The 14,248-nt window shown below is 42.5% G+C and overlaps 2 protein-coding genes across 4 annotated transcripts; one reads left to right on the forward strand and one right to left on the reverse strand.

The window, feature by feature from the left end:
• Positions 1–265: 265 nt before the first annotated feature.
• On the reverse strand, positions 266–3,061 carry fzd2 (frizzled class receptor 2). Its single transcript, XM_035405720.1, has one exon. It carries the CDS (start codon positions 2,785–2,787, stop codon positions 1,120–1,122), a length of 1,668 nt encoding a protein of 555 aa, XP_035261611.1. The 5' UTR covers positions 2,788–3,061; the 3' UTR covers positions 266–1,119.
• A 1,905-nt stretch (positions 3,062–4,966) lies between these two features.
• On the forward strand, positions 4,967–9,852 carry pus3 (pseudouridylate synthase 3). Of its 3 annotated transcripts, none has more exons than XM_035405722.1 (7): positions 4,967–5,078; positions 5,681–6,081; positions 6,399–6,670; positions 6,968–7,151; positions 7,283–7,392; positions 7,696–7,868; positions 8,763–9,852. In XM_035405722.1, exons 2-7 carry the CDS (start codon positions 5,695–5,697, stop codon positions 9,035–9,037), a joined length of 1,401 nt encoding a protein of 466 aa, XP_035261613.1. In that variant the 5' UTR covers positions 4,967–5,078; positions 5,681–5,694; the 3' UTR covers positions 9,038–9,852. The 3 variants fall into 3 exon arrangements, with proteins under 3 accessions (XP_035261613.1, XP_035261612.1, XP_035261614.1); XM_035405721.1 differs by having other exon boundaries at positions 5,009–5,224; XM_035405723.1 differs by lacking the exon at positions 4,967–5,078 and having other exon boundaries at positions 5,695–6,081; positions 8,766–9,852.
• The last annotated feature ends 4,396 nt before the right edge of the window (positions 9,853–14,248 follow it).

The following is a 14,248-nucleotide window of genomic DNA, read 5'->3' on the forward strand; positions in this document are numbered from 1 at the left end:
ATACATGCATACACAGGGAATTGTGACAAAGGGATTTCAGAAACTGTGACACTTGTATAAACAGGAAGATAATTCCAGGCTGGCAAGGTGAATAATGGGATATACAAAGGCCAGATTTAAATGAACCAAAACAGCAAAAAAGGAATTTAAAAAAGTAATGGAAGTGTGCTCAGCCAAACAGTTCTCTCTGACCCCCATTACAGTGGCCCCAAAAACAACCAAAAACAAATGCCTTCCAAAAGTATAAATCAGGTGCTTTCCATTCATTTTCATAAAAAAGCAGTTTCCAACATGAAATTGTCTCGGTTTTTGGTGAGGCCAAAATAACGAAATGTTCATTCATTACTGTAACCTTCTCTAGTGTTCTAGTACCAAAGTATGAGAGAAAACATTTTCATCTCTGGAAACACCAAATAAATTGTCATGGAAAAAAAAGTGGATTCACATTCCTTGGTACAGCCTCAGAAGCAGCAGTCATCCTTATGAGTTTTTGCTTTCTGCTTTGATTTGAATTCTTCTGATTTTTCTGTGGAAAGGGCCAAATCGAAACAATGTACACCTAAAAACGTCCTTCGATATGCAACCATCTCTTTAATCTTGTACATCAGGGAAAAATGATCTTGTCCAGAAGATGGAGTTCAACTGTGCTGCATAATTGACTTAACAAAATGAGCATTGATAAAAGTCTAATGGTTTCCGATAAAAGGACACACTTTTGTCAGGCTAGACGGCTATTGGAGGAAATGTATATCTCCTTTCTTTAAATACAAATATATAATTATATTCATGTATATTTTGTACAAATGCTATTTACAGTACATTTAATTACACCCCAAAGCAAGTTTAACAGAACTACAACAAAGTCTTTTGGTCTCCCCCAGGCTTCTTTTAACAGAGTCTCCTGCTGGTCTCTCGCTCTGAGAGCTTTTACTGTTGGTTAATTAAAAACAGAGGGGCAATAATGTGGGGAGAGCAGAGGGCTTCCGTGCACGAGCTGTGCATTTGTTTAAAACACACACTTCGGGCAAGTCCCACCAGCGGTCCGTGCCTACCCCCCTAAATTTTCTTTAAAAGTTGAGCAGACTATCACAGATGGATGCTGCCGATTGTTCTGCCAAACTACACCGTCGTCTCACCGTGTTTACTGTTCGTGAGTCTGGTGTAGAACTTGCGCCACGACTGCAAGGTCTTGCCGGACCAGATCCAAAACCCGGAAGTGATGCCAACAATCAGAGTGTTGAGGTATTTGATCATGTAAACGGTGAAATCGGGGGTCATGCGCGGGGTGTACTGCGTCGGGCAGGGGAAGGCCAGCCCTTTGCAGTTCTGGCTAATCCAGCTCCGCTCCCAGTGCTCGCGGAAGGCCTGCTCGTAGAAGAAGCAGGCGATGACGATGGTGGCGGGCACCGTGTACAGGACGCTGAACACGCCGATCCGGACCATCAGCCTCTCCAGCTTCTCCGTCTTGGTCCCGTCGTGCTTCATGATGGTCCGGATGCGGAAGAGCGACACGAAGCCGGCCAGGAGAAACGACGTGCCGATGAACAAGTAGACGAAGAGGGGCGCCAGAACGAAGCCCCGCAAGGGGTCCAGGCTGTTGAGTCCCACGAAGCAGACGCCGCTCAGCATGTCTCCGTCTATCTGGCCCATGGCGAGAATGCTAATGGTTTTGACCGCGGGCACAGCCCACGCCGCCAGGTGGAAGTATTGCGAATTGGATTCGATGGCCTCGTGACCCCACTTCATGCCCGCAGCCAGGAACCAAGTAAGCGAGAGTATGACCCACCATATGGAGCTGGCCATGCTGAAGAAATAGAGCATCATAAACAGAATGGTGCAGCCCTCTTTCTTAGTGCCCTGCACAACCGTTTTGTATCCGTCGGGAGTGAAGCTCTCGTTGCAGACAACCTTGTCGCCTAAGATGAAGCCGGCAATGTACGCGATGGAGACCATGGTGTAACAGCCTGACATGAAGATAATGGGCCTCTCGGGGTACTTGAAGCGCTCCATGTCCACCAGGTATGTGGTTACGGTGAACAGGGTGGAGGCACAGCATAGGGAAGACCATATGAGAATCCATATCCGTGCAAACTTTATTTCCTTCGGATTGAAAAACATGTGACCCCCGCCACTCCTGGTAGGCTCGCAGGGGGCAGCGCAGTCCGGCTCTCCCAAAAACTTATAGTTTAAGTAGGGGGGCACCATGAGAGCTGAGGGGCAGCGGAAAAGTCTGTCTGGCGTGGAGTATATGTGAATCCCAGGCGTTCCTGCAGGGGCTGGTATATGCATGGGCGGGGTGGTCACAGTGGGCAAGCTCTTTGAATCATTCTGTCCCACGCAAATATGCCCATCTCCCAGTACGGGGAAGTTCTCGCACCTTAGCCTTTCTGGCCACTGGAAACCAAATTTATTCATGAGGGCCTCACAGCCTTGCTTCGCCCGTTCACAGATAGAACGACACGGGGGAATCGCTTTTTCCAAGACAGTGCAAACTGGAGCATACATAGAACACAAAAAAAATTTAAGATCAGGCGAGCACTGTACCTTCACCAATGGATAAAACTGATGCACCTCCAAACCGGCATCCTCTTGATTATAATGCCCTACCAAATTTGGCATGATAGTCTGATTGTAAGCAATGTCTGTGCAAAGCGGAATGGAAATCGGCTGGCAGAAACCATGGTCCGGGATCGCTATTCCATTATCGCCCTGGTACTGCGCCGACACCAGCATCAGGCAGCACGGCAGCAATAGCGCCAGAAAGGCACGCATCCCAAGTAAATCCATTTCTCCTCAAATCTTTTATTCCCGTGTCTTCTAGCCTGTTAGTCAAAAGAAATAAAACCGACAAGCACTGCAAAGTTCGTATTACAATCCCGTGGCATTAGCATGCGTCTGGACAAATTAAAATCTTCTTAAATCAATCAAAGCTGCAGGAGTAGCACTCCACATACAACTGTTGCTTTCCTGAGAGGGACTGCATGACTTTTTCCTTTGTGCGACTTACAGCGTCCAATCAGACAGTTTCAATTTCCCCTTGCCCCGCCAAAGACTTTCTCTGGAATCAGAGAACGAGAAGCGGGGGGAGTAAAGGGAGTCTTGAAACCGCCTTTCCGCCCCAAAGCCCCTTCCCAAAAGATACTCCTGGCCAATCGTATCACAGAAATGGTACCAACCCGGGACAGGATCGGTCAACCACAATATAATGAGATCAGTTTCCTTAAACTCCAACTTTTTGTGCTTTTAAAGAGACATGGACCGTTACGCTTTGTCTTGGAGGCACGTGCACCCGGAATCTATAAAAACTATATTTGATCCAAGAAAAACCATTGAAAAGTACTAAACTTCGGGAACTCGAAAAAGTCATCGAACCAAACTGATAAAAATAGCTAATTTATTTATAGTAGGCATTACTAGTCATCATTTGATATCATCACCCCCTTTAGTGTGTAGAATTCCAATCACTTGCAACAGATCTGCATCATGAATGATATTTTAGAGTCATGTGCAATCCATGACTGGGGTGTAATAGCAAGACCTACCCAGACTGGGGTATAATAGCAAGACCTGTTACGCACGCACACACAAGAGCAAGACCCTGCATGATTCCCTCTTGGGGAGTATTCGTGCAGTCTCAAAACATCATGTAATGTATGAATCATTGGTAACGGATGGCCACTCTATGCATGAGACACACAGTTGTAGCATTCTTATGACGAAGTTCAACGCATCCCTGCCATGACTTGATTTCGTTTATGTCAACATAACAACCAAATTTGTAAGACTCGACTGTCTGCCCATAAATAAATCATTTTTAAAATTTCATATTTAGCCCACAAAAGGAAAATAAACTCTATTCTTCCGCTTTTTAACAGAGAAATTTGGAATTACGAATTAAGTTTAAGATTTACATGATTATTTTACAGAAACATAGCCTATTTATTATGTGTGCTACACGGTTTCTGAAATACAATGGCTAAGATGTACCTGTATTCATTGTATTATATTGCATACAAGGGGAATTTAAGAATATAGTTGTTTTTTTATTTGCGGATATTTTACAACAATTGCCACCGAAATTGCTCATTCTAATAATGGTGCATGTCTTTCCTGTTTTAATCGCTTGCTGCTATAGCTTGGTCCACTTTAGATTCTCAACTTGTTTCTTAAGAGCAATTAACACATCACACAGAAAATTTAAGGAAAAGCAAAATGAGCGATTTATGGTGAGATTACACTCTCATGGTCAGGTTGTTTAATCAATGTAGGCTATATACCCGTTCAAATAACTGCACAATGAATAGAAATGTATTTTACTATAAATGTAGAACACTGATTGAAGTTGTAAATTAATACGTTTGACTGTGGTATCAGCAAAAGTTAGCAAAGTACTAATAATACGTGGAAACGTTACAAAAAAGTAAAAAAAATAAAAAAAATAATATTAAAAAAAAAAAAAAAACCAACTAGGACATCAAAGCTAGCTACTTGAATATCAAACAAAACCAAAAATGAAAGGTGCCGACACAGGTGTTGGTATCTTCAAATAAGCCAACATTGATATGGCATGCTGTACTATGTAGCATTACATGTAGCAGGGGTGGAGTCATTTAATCGATGAAATGGTCGTGATTTTCTAAGACTGTTAGGATCTGGATAACTGTGAGGATTTTCTTCACTGTTGTTGTCTTTCAATTTAAAGTTTTGGCCATTGTGATGAAAACGTAAAACTCGAATTTATATTTTGAATTGTCCATGCAAGTGTAGATTCTGGGATCCTGAAAACCCCAGAATGTAAGATGACTTTTTTAATCTTGGGAATAAGGCCACAAGGTATGGAGTTCTCAGCGTAATTAGGTCAGTAGTATACAACTAGTTCGGTAACGAAAACTACTATGCTGTGGTGAATAATTACTATACCACCACCATGTGGCTGAAATATAGCAGTTCTAGTCCGTCCAGATGAAAAACTTCAACTCCCATAAATCCTCTAAATCGATGTCTCTACTCTCGTTGCAGCCAGGAAAGTGCATGCTGTTGAGAAGATGAGATGGAGTAACGTGTCGTTGAAAAGCAAAGTAATACTGCGGTCTACAGTTATCTTGCCAAGTTACAAACATATACTTACGATGTAAATAGGTCCAAGTATGGAAGATCACGGAATGCTGGACTTTTAAGAATTTCCATTTTTGGATTGGAACTAAAAACCAAGCAAACAGACAAAGTAGGTTAGCATTAGCTTCTAGCACAAATACATGGTTGTCGAGTTACGCATCATATTGCTTGCTGGTTAGTTCGATATTTAGCTAATAATTGCATCTAGCTAGCTTCCTAAATATTGTAAGGTAGTTCGACCGGCACGCATCCATGTCGGTAATCTCTCGTATATACATTGTCTTGCAACCAACATTAGGTTCAGTAGTTCCTTTTAATACTATTTTAGCTACATTTCACTGGTTGCGATTTAGTGACAGGGTTAAGGTTAGTCCAAATTAAATTTATCAAGATGGTTAGCAATTACAGTTACAACTGAACGAGATAATTTTCCAAACTCGTGTCTTGCTACAAGTATTTATACTGTCAGCTAACGCTGATCCAGCAGTGTTCTACGTTTGAATCTACTCTCGTTTCTTTTGTATTTGGTCTGATTGTTTGATATGTGCGGATTTTTTGTCTACAGCCCAGCCCAGCAGCATGGCAGAGGCCTTGCTGGAGCAAGTGAAAAAACTGGAGGCAGAGCTGGTGAGGCTAAAGGCACAGCTGAGAGAGAGGGAAGGACCTTCGGCCGAACCTGATGTTGCGGAGAGGGATGGCCAAGGGAATGATGGGAGGCAGAAAGGAAAGAAAGGGGGCCAGGGACGGGTCTTTGATTTTTCCGTCCACCCCAGGCGGCATGTGGCCTTGCGGCTGGCATACCTGGGCTGGGGCTACCAGGGCTTTGCTGTTCAGGAGAACACAGACAACACGGTGGAGGCCCGGCTGTTCGAAGCTCTGCTGAAGACCAGGCTCATACAGGACCGGCAGAGCTCCAACTACCACCGCTGCGGCCGCACGGACAAGGGAGTCAGCGCCTTCACCCAGGTCAGCCCCTCTCACTGCCTGCACGTTATCGCATACCTATTTACAGCTCAAAATACAGGCGTAAAGGTAAGCGGTGACACAGAAAAGAAGGTAATTACGGAAATTATTTATTACGGAGGACCCAGAAAATTACGTGAACACCAGCAGAAGTGTTGAGTCAGATCTCATGGAATTTCGTTGAGTCAAACCTGATGAGACAGCAGTTCTTAACACATTCAAATGTTTATGTTATTATGAAATAATATTTCAGTAATGGCTAATGTGCAGTCTCTTTGCCCTGGCTACTCTGATGTAACTGTGTGCATGTGTGTTTTAAGGTGATATCCATCGATTTGCGTTCCACTCAGTTTGGTGGGGGGCTGGGTGTTACCCTACCAGCTCAGGCTGAAGGGAAAGGCAAACCCGATGTATCAGAGCTGCCCTACGCCAAAATGCTGAATCGAGTGCTGCCGCAGGACATAAGGGTTTTAGACTGGGCGGCTGTGGAAACCGGCTTCAGTGCTCGCTTTGACTGCCAGTCCAGGACGTACCGCTACTACTTCCCCCGTGGAGACCTGGACGTGGAGCTGATGGGGGAAGCTGCCAAACGGTAAGGGGGGAAAAGGAGTTCTCCTTCACAGGTATCATCAACCCCTCCTGACTTTAACCATTTCTGTGAATATGTGCCTCCTGTGTGTGAATCAGTCATCCTCTCTGAAGTGTGAAAGATAGGATCGTCAATCTAGCTTTAATTAGAAATTGAGAATAAAACAATCATGGTTGTCTTTTACATGTTTTCAGCTATATGGCTTTGGAGTGAAAAAAAAACTGAAGATGGATAGCTTGCCTCCAGAGCGATTGGCTGATTAGTCCATTGTTTGACCTCCTCATTTCTTCCACTCTACAGATATGAAGGCACCCATGACTTCAGGAACATTTGCAAGATGGATGTTGGCAACGGGGTCCTGCAGTTCCAACGGACCATCCTGTCTGCCACCATCCAGCCAGCTCACCCCCACAAGTCAAACTCCCCTGATCCCTATGACCTGTTTGTGTTTGAAATAAAGGGTCTGGCTTTTCTGTATCACCAGGTTAGAATATTCACTGGCTGTTGGAAGACTACAAATTCATCACCATAAACTAATTTGCTGTACTGGGAATGGTGTTTCTTCTGCTCAACAGAATCTCGTATCCGATAGTTACTGTCTACTGTTATCTAAAGGTACGCTGCATGATGGCTGTCCTGCTCCTCATTGGACAGAAGCTGGAGGCTCCAGAGTTGATTGATCAGTTATTGGATGTTCAGAGCAATCCCAGGAAACCTCAGTACAGGTGAGTGCAGTGTGGTCAGCCAGAGATGCCTCCTTTATGGAACAAATATCTAAACCTGTGCATTAATTTCACCTGAGTGCTATTAACATGAACACAATTTATGTCAGTAAACCCATTTATCTAAGGAATTCTTAGGCTGTGTTCTAATGAAGGCTTTTGGGTTGAGGACCTTAGAAACTATACATGTTACTGTGTACCTGCCCACAAACACAAGTTGGAGCTGTGATTGACCTGTATAGAAAGGATATGCCCAGTGATCTGTGCGCTCTGATGTAACGGCTAATTGTGCCCTGTACCCCTCAGCATGGCAGTGGATTACCCCCTGGTGCTGTATGACTGCCACTTTGAGGGGCTGCTGTGGCAAAGTGAGCCGGAGGAGGTCCGGCAAGTTCTGGGAACACTGCAGAACCACTGGACGCAGACAGCGGTCAAGACCCAGGTCCTCCATGGGATGATCCAAGGCCTGCAAACCTCAGGTCGGTCCAGTATGGAGCTGGCATCTGTAAAAGCTGCTAAAGCTAATTAATTTGCTGGAAAGAAAATCAGAAAATGTAGAAGTAGTTTGTTGTGATGAATACTTGTTGTTGTCATATACACAGTGACCTGCTTATCGTTTTCAACATTAAGGAGGATGTCAAGCATCTTCCTATATTATCATGTAAATTAAAGATTTTAAGTATTTTGAGCTTATTTGTATTGTATTTGGGACTTTTAAAGGGATGTAAAACAAGGTGCATGCAATTTTATTCCTATTTGTACTAGCCTAATTATAATGGAAAGAGCATGTTTGTGTAGAATGTCTTGTAATACCAGCTGGTTATTAAGCAGTTAATGCAAATATTTTAAGCAGTGAGCTAAACGATACCCCTTAATTCCACTATAATACGTAAGCAATATTACTTAGAAAAGTTTCATGGGCAGTACAGTGGTGCAGTGGGTAGCAAGAAGGTTGTGGGTTCGAATCTCGGCTTGGGGCCCCTCTGTGTGGAGCTTGCATGTTCTCCCCATGTCCGCGTGAGTTTCCTCCCACAGTCCAAAGATTGGAGACTAAATTGCCCATAGGTATGATTGTGTGAGTGAATGGTGTGTGTGCCCTGCGATAGATTGGCGGCCTGTCCAGGGTGTATTCCTGCCTCTCACCCAGCGCATGCTGGGATAGGCTCCAGCAACCCTGACCCTGCTCAGGATAAGCGGGTATAGATAATGGATGGATGGTAGTGCCATTCCTTATGATGAGTTATTGTGTACGTATCTGAGTATTAAGCATGCAGCTACCCTGACTGGCTTGAACATAAGGCAGAAAAAACTGCTTCACTTTTGACTTTGTGTGTGTGTCTTGGGTGGTGGGCTATGTCTGTTCTGTCTTACAGGTGAGTCTTGCTGCTCTCTTCCCTGCTGGCTCCTGGAAGGAACCAGACAGCGTAACTACCGCCCCCTGCTGGATCGGCCTCGCTGCGAGAGCCTGGAGTCCAGAATAGAACACTTTGTGAAGAGAGGCCGACTGGAGCGTGAGGAGGGCGAGAATGGGGAAGGGCCAGTGCACAGGGGCAAGAGGTCAAAACACCAACACGGCCCCTCGAATCATCCCAGCAACAACTCCTCCTCCTCCTCTGACCCCACCAGCCAAGGACTTGATTTGATCTGACATGAAGTCATTTCATTCCTTTTTTATTTTTTACTTTTGATTCATTTCTTTTATATTAAGCAATGGTTTGACTGGAGGTCCATGCAAACCATTTGAATGAACATAATTCTGTAGGATATATAACCAAGAATTTCATTTATTTATGGAGATTTGGTTTGCCAAACTTTTGGTTGCATGTGAAGCCAAAACTGCATTGTAGGTGACTGATGCTTCACAAGATTTGATTGTTGCAGTAATAAAAATGATCCCCTTAAAGGTTGTCGCTAAAATTCAATTGAAAAGCTATTCAAAAAGCTTGCAAGAGGTTAATGGCAAGACGGACTGAATCATGACCACATCAATGCCGAAGGAGCGTCATCTGTTACAGATATTGTTAATGGAAGGATGCCAAGGTGAGATGTGTGGCACAGTCCACAGGGTGGCTGACTCGAGCCGTATGCAAACTCCCATAGTATACAATCCCTGCCATTGCACTTCCTGAGCTGAAAAGTCTGCCTCTAATTTCTCCCTGTCTGAATAAAGAAAAAATCCAGCACAAGTACAGAAGGACAGCGAGCCTGTCCTCTTAAAGAAAAGGAGATATAATGCCAATTGAAAGTGACGTTTGTCTAAATCATAACTATAATCAGAAGCGGAGTTAGTAGGGGTGCTAAGGGTGTGACACGCATATGAGCAGCCATGGGGGGCCCCCCTGAGTACCTAAGGAAACTAAGGAATTGGGACTAATTTATATTTAAAAAAATTGTTTCATGAATGTTGACAAGGAACATTGCGTATCGTTTGCAATTAAAAACAACATTTTTTAATCTCCTAAACTGGCGTTAAAATCTTTAATATGGACTCTCTTTCCCTTTGCGTTGTCTTTTTCTCATCGTTGGGGCCACCAGTTTGTCTCCCCATGTTTTCTTGCATGGTACTTCAGTCCTTCATCAGCTAGAGGTCATGTTAAGCCGCGTTTCCACCGCAGGAACTATACCTCGGAACTAGGAACCTTTTGAGGAACTCAGTGCATTTCCACCGCAGGAACTAGGGTCTAAATTTAGTTCCGGGGGCTTTGTTTTACCCCCCAAAAGGTTCCTGCTCGGGGGGTAGTACTTTCCGAAAGTACAGGAACCTTTTGGGTGGAGCTTGCAGCGCTGAACATTTCTGATTGGTCGAGTACTCGTAGCATTTTTTTGTGTCTATTTTCAGGCGCCATGTTTAAAAATATGCAGGCGCAACCCGATTTATTTTCATAATAACTTCAAATTAAACTTGTATGTTATGCGGCGCAGTAGCCTACTTTTGGTTATAGCCTGCCAACGTCTTGGAATTATAACGTGTGCTCTTCTGTTCTTTTCTTGCTTTAGTATTCGTTTTATAGAATGCTAAGCATTCGTGCTGGGACAGCATATTACGTACTAAAACATTCAAACGGATTAATTCGGTTGCTGAATATTTTCTTCCGGATTTTCTTTGTTAGCCCGTTGTAATTGACTCAAAACGTTTGATACAGTTATGTGAGGTATGCGGTAGTTCTGCGTAATTCACATTGGTGATACAGTAAAAGCAAACTGGAAATCATCTTCCGCACTTTTTGTTATGGTAAAATAACAGGTTAATTCTAGTAATCGTACCTTTAGCTTTTTCAGACTGCCGTAATTTTACTCTGCCATTCTTCAATTCCACAAAAAGACCAGGAAGACTATGGACTAATTTATGGTGCATGGTTCGCATCTGGAGGGCACACTTCGCTGCTCGGCTAGCAGTAACTTCGAAGGAAAACAAACGGTGGCTGTACCACTACTAATTTAAATTTTCACGCAAGTCCGAGTTTTCGTTCTATTCTTGTCATTTTGCAATTAGCCTATATAGAATTGACGATGAGAAAGTAATCAAACAGCAAATTGTTTACAACGTGTGCATGTTTTCTGCTGTTGTTGCCAGTTATATTGGAAATTTGAATGCATTTTGTCGCTTCGGATGTCAAGACATGAAAGCGAATGTTCGCATAAAAACATAACAAATGTGTTTGAGAGGATATATAAAACAGTTACAATCTGACTATTGGTCTGTTATATCCTATTTGTTGCATAACGGTCCAAGTTCAACTACCAACGACAGTTTTGCTTGACAACGGTAAAATATGCCCAAACAGCTGCAGAAGAATATTTCAGTTCCATGTGATTAAATGGATAAAAATCAATTAATACAAAAGTAACCATATATAGTCATTGTTGGTAACCCGTTGTATATAAGTGGAATAAACCCCTCCGGGCTGTCCCGGTTATTAGAAAATAATGTAGGCTACTTCGGTGGTAGTATGGGGTTACAGAAGAAATCATATGACAGATGGACCGACGACAATTTGCCTAATCTTCGCGGGACTTTAGACCCCGGTGGAAACGCAGACAACCATTGGCTGAAGGAACCTTTTAGTTCCTGGTAATGTAGTTCCTGGGACTGAAAGTTCCGGGTAATTTTGGTGGAAACGCGGCTTTAGTCTCATTTTCAAGCCCTTTCTCAAACAATTATCCCATTTGCACCACCTCAATAATCTTAGGTTGATAAAAATGGCACTAATTAAGCGCAGAAGATAATTGACAGCTATGTTTACAAGCGACACTCGTGTGTTAAATTCAGTTTGATAATTCACTACCGTGGACATGCTGCAGTATTTTTAAATGTTGTACAGGGGCATGATAGGTTTTGTCAGAAGTATTGGGGAATGCCCACATTAAAAATGAGAGCGGTTATGTAACATTTAACTTGCACAAAAAAGTGAAAATTTATTCATGATTCAATGAACTAATCATGGTATTCAATCAAAACAAAGTGGAATCGGGTGTCTTAGGGCTGGGCTGACCTCTGGGAAACTGAATAAATCGACAAATTACCAGTTTTTTTAGAGGAATGGAACTCTGACCCTCTCTATAGAAATGGCTGCAATGGTAATGTTGGAATATAGTAAGCCACCACAAATCAGCATTGCAATAATGGTAAATTGCACAACAAAGATTTTTATATTAGTGGCAAGAAATGTACTCAGTTCGTAAACCATTGCGTAATGTTGGGTGCTGGATCCCACAAAAATATGCAAATGGAAAAAAATGTACAGTACATACTTCAGACTTTGAGCATGAGCAGATGAGCATGGGCACACAAAGGTTTGAGTAATGCCTTCATTGTGCTGGACTGTTTAAAAAAAAAAAAAAAAACATGTACATGTAAGCCATGCTCAAGAATCAATATTTTTTCCATCGATTGCTTTTTGTACTATGGAATCAATAGCTTTTGTAAGTATTATAGACTACGCCTCTCCATATTTAAGCCATTTTTTTCACATGCACGGCCTATTAAGCCTGCAAATGGTCTTACTGAGCTATACCATGCTCTGGATTATGCCAGATGTCATGCCAATAAAGCTACAGTGATCTCACCAACATCCACACGTAAGGTTTGATTCTGTTTGCCTCATTAATGAAACATATAAATAGAGCCTGATATACTGTGGTCTGACTCACTCTTTGTAGAACAAGACCAGGTCAAAACCTAATACATGGCTGGACCGAATCGGTCGACCAATGGTGTAACTTCATCAGTCAGTCACTCAGTCACAGACATGCGCGGTGTAACTTCATCACTCACTCAGTCACAGACATTCGTGTTTATAGGGCTGACCCCGCTGTTGCGGTCCAGCCAAAAACATGTCAACCTTCAAATAACTATAATTACTCAGCTCACTGCACTAGGGTGCAACTTAACATCTAAACTATACCACTATCAGATGTATTTGGTTTAACAATATAATTTTACAAGAAATGTCATACCATTCTTTTTTGCTTTATAGTGTAACATTCTGGTTTGCTCTTAATATTTCTGTTAAAATTTTTATACTAACTTGAAGAAGCAGCCATTGTTATATTCCTCACAAACCTTCAAAAACTAATTGACTGACAGAATGGCTCCCACAATAATGAAAAAAGCCATGAACCATTCATGTGCTAAACTAGAGATACACTATATTACCAAAAGTATCCGGACACCGCTTGGTCTAGGGGTGTTGTTTATGGTTTGGACTAGGTCCCTTAGTTTCAGTGAAGTCAAATCTTAATACTACTGCATACAGTCACATTACAGATGATCCTGTGCTTCCCCAACAGTTTCCTGTTTCAGCATGACAATGCCCCTGGGCACACAGTGAGGTCCATATAGTAATGGTTTTGTCGAGAACGGTGTGGAAGAACTTGATTGGCCTGCACCGAGCCCTGACCTCAAGCCCATCCAACACCTTTGGGATCAGTTGGAAGACAACTGCATGCCAGGCCTCTGGGGAAGAGCATGTCTTGCTCGTATCATTTAATGGAATATGTTCTTTAAATAATCCTTTGACGACTTCAGTTTGGAACCAGACACAAACTGATCAAGTGCAAAAGAGATCAAACCTTTGCCATAGCAACAGCCAACCACCTTCTTCAAAGGGGAGACAGAAGGCAACTCAACAGATAAAACTTCTGAGATGCAAGCATTTAAAGAAATGTTTTCTTGGAATATTGTATATTGCTGACAGTTCCACAAATGACATTTATTTTTGTCATTGTACGTATCTTTATCTTTACTGTTTTCAGAGTTGAATTGAAATGTTGGCACCCCCTTTTGGCTGTGTGGAGTATTCAATACTCTCATGTCATTGTGAAAAACTTGCCTTCCTTGAATGAAAGCATGTTGGCCACTATCCCAGGAGCTTTACATTGTATCTGAATTTAAAAGGCCAATGGGCCTCATATTTAGCAATGTGATCAGGGAATCTTTCAGTAGGGAGAACCCCATCTTGAAATGGGGTTCCTGGAACATCTCAAAAAGTGGAGTACATCATTTATACTTACATTGTACATACACTGAGCTCCATAATGTTAGGCACAAAGACTTGATTTGGCTCACAATTTAGATTTGTAATGAAATAATTCAAATGTGATGTGTGATGTGCACGTTGTCAGCTTTTTTTTTTTTTTTGAAGGGTATTTGTATATATTTTGATTTCCCCATGTGGAAATTACAGCATTTTTTATACATAGACCCCCCACTTCAGTTTCTGATTAGCCATTCATGTTCAATTGCTTCCTTGGTGCAGGTGTAAGAGAGCTTTCAGTTTCTAGTTTTGATTCTAGCCTTTTGATTGCCTTTGGAATCTATTATTGGCATTTGTTGATGTGAGGACCAGAGACGTGCCAA

This window comes from Anguilla anguilla, chromosome 2, assembly GCF_013347855.1.
Source record: "Anguilla anguilla isolate fAngAng1 chromosome 2, fAngAng1.pri, whole genome shotgun sequence".
Taxonomy (NCBI): domain Eukaryota; kingdom Metazoa; phylum Chordata; class Actinopteri; order Anguilliformes; family Anguillidae; genus Anguilla; species Anguilla anguilla.

Excerpts from the sequence above, each read along its gene's own strand:
- fzd2 (XM_035405720.1), bottom strand. The coding sequence starts at position 2,787 with ATGGATTTACTTGGGATGCGTGCCTTTCTGGCGCTATTGCTGCCGTGC.
- pus3 (XM_035405722.1), top strand. The coding sequence starts at position 5,695 with ATGGCAGAGGCCTTGCTGGAGCAAGTGAAAAAACTGGAGGCAGAGCTG. Across the intron at positions 6,082-6,398 it reads GAGTCAGCGCCTTCACCCAG|GTGATATCCATCGATTTGCG; the intron begins GTCAGCCCCTCT and ends GTGTGTTTTAAG. Across the intron at positions 7,869-8,762 it reads CCAAGGCCTGCAAACCTCAG|GTGAGTCTTGCTGCTCTCTT; the intron begins GTCGGTCCAGTA and ends TCTGTCTTACAG.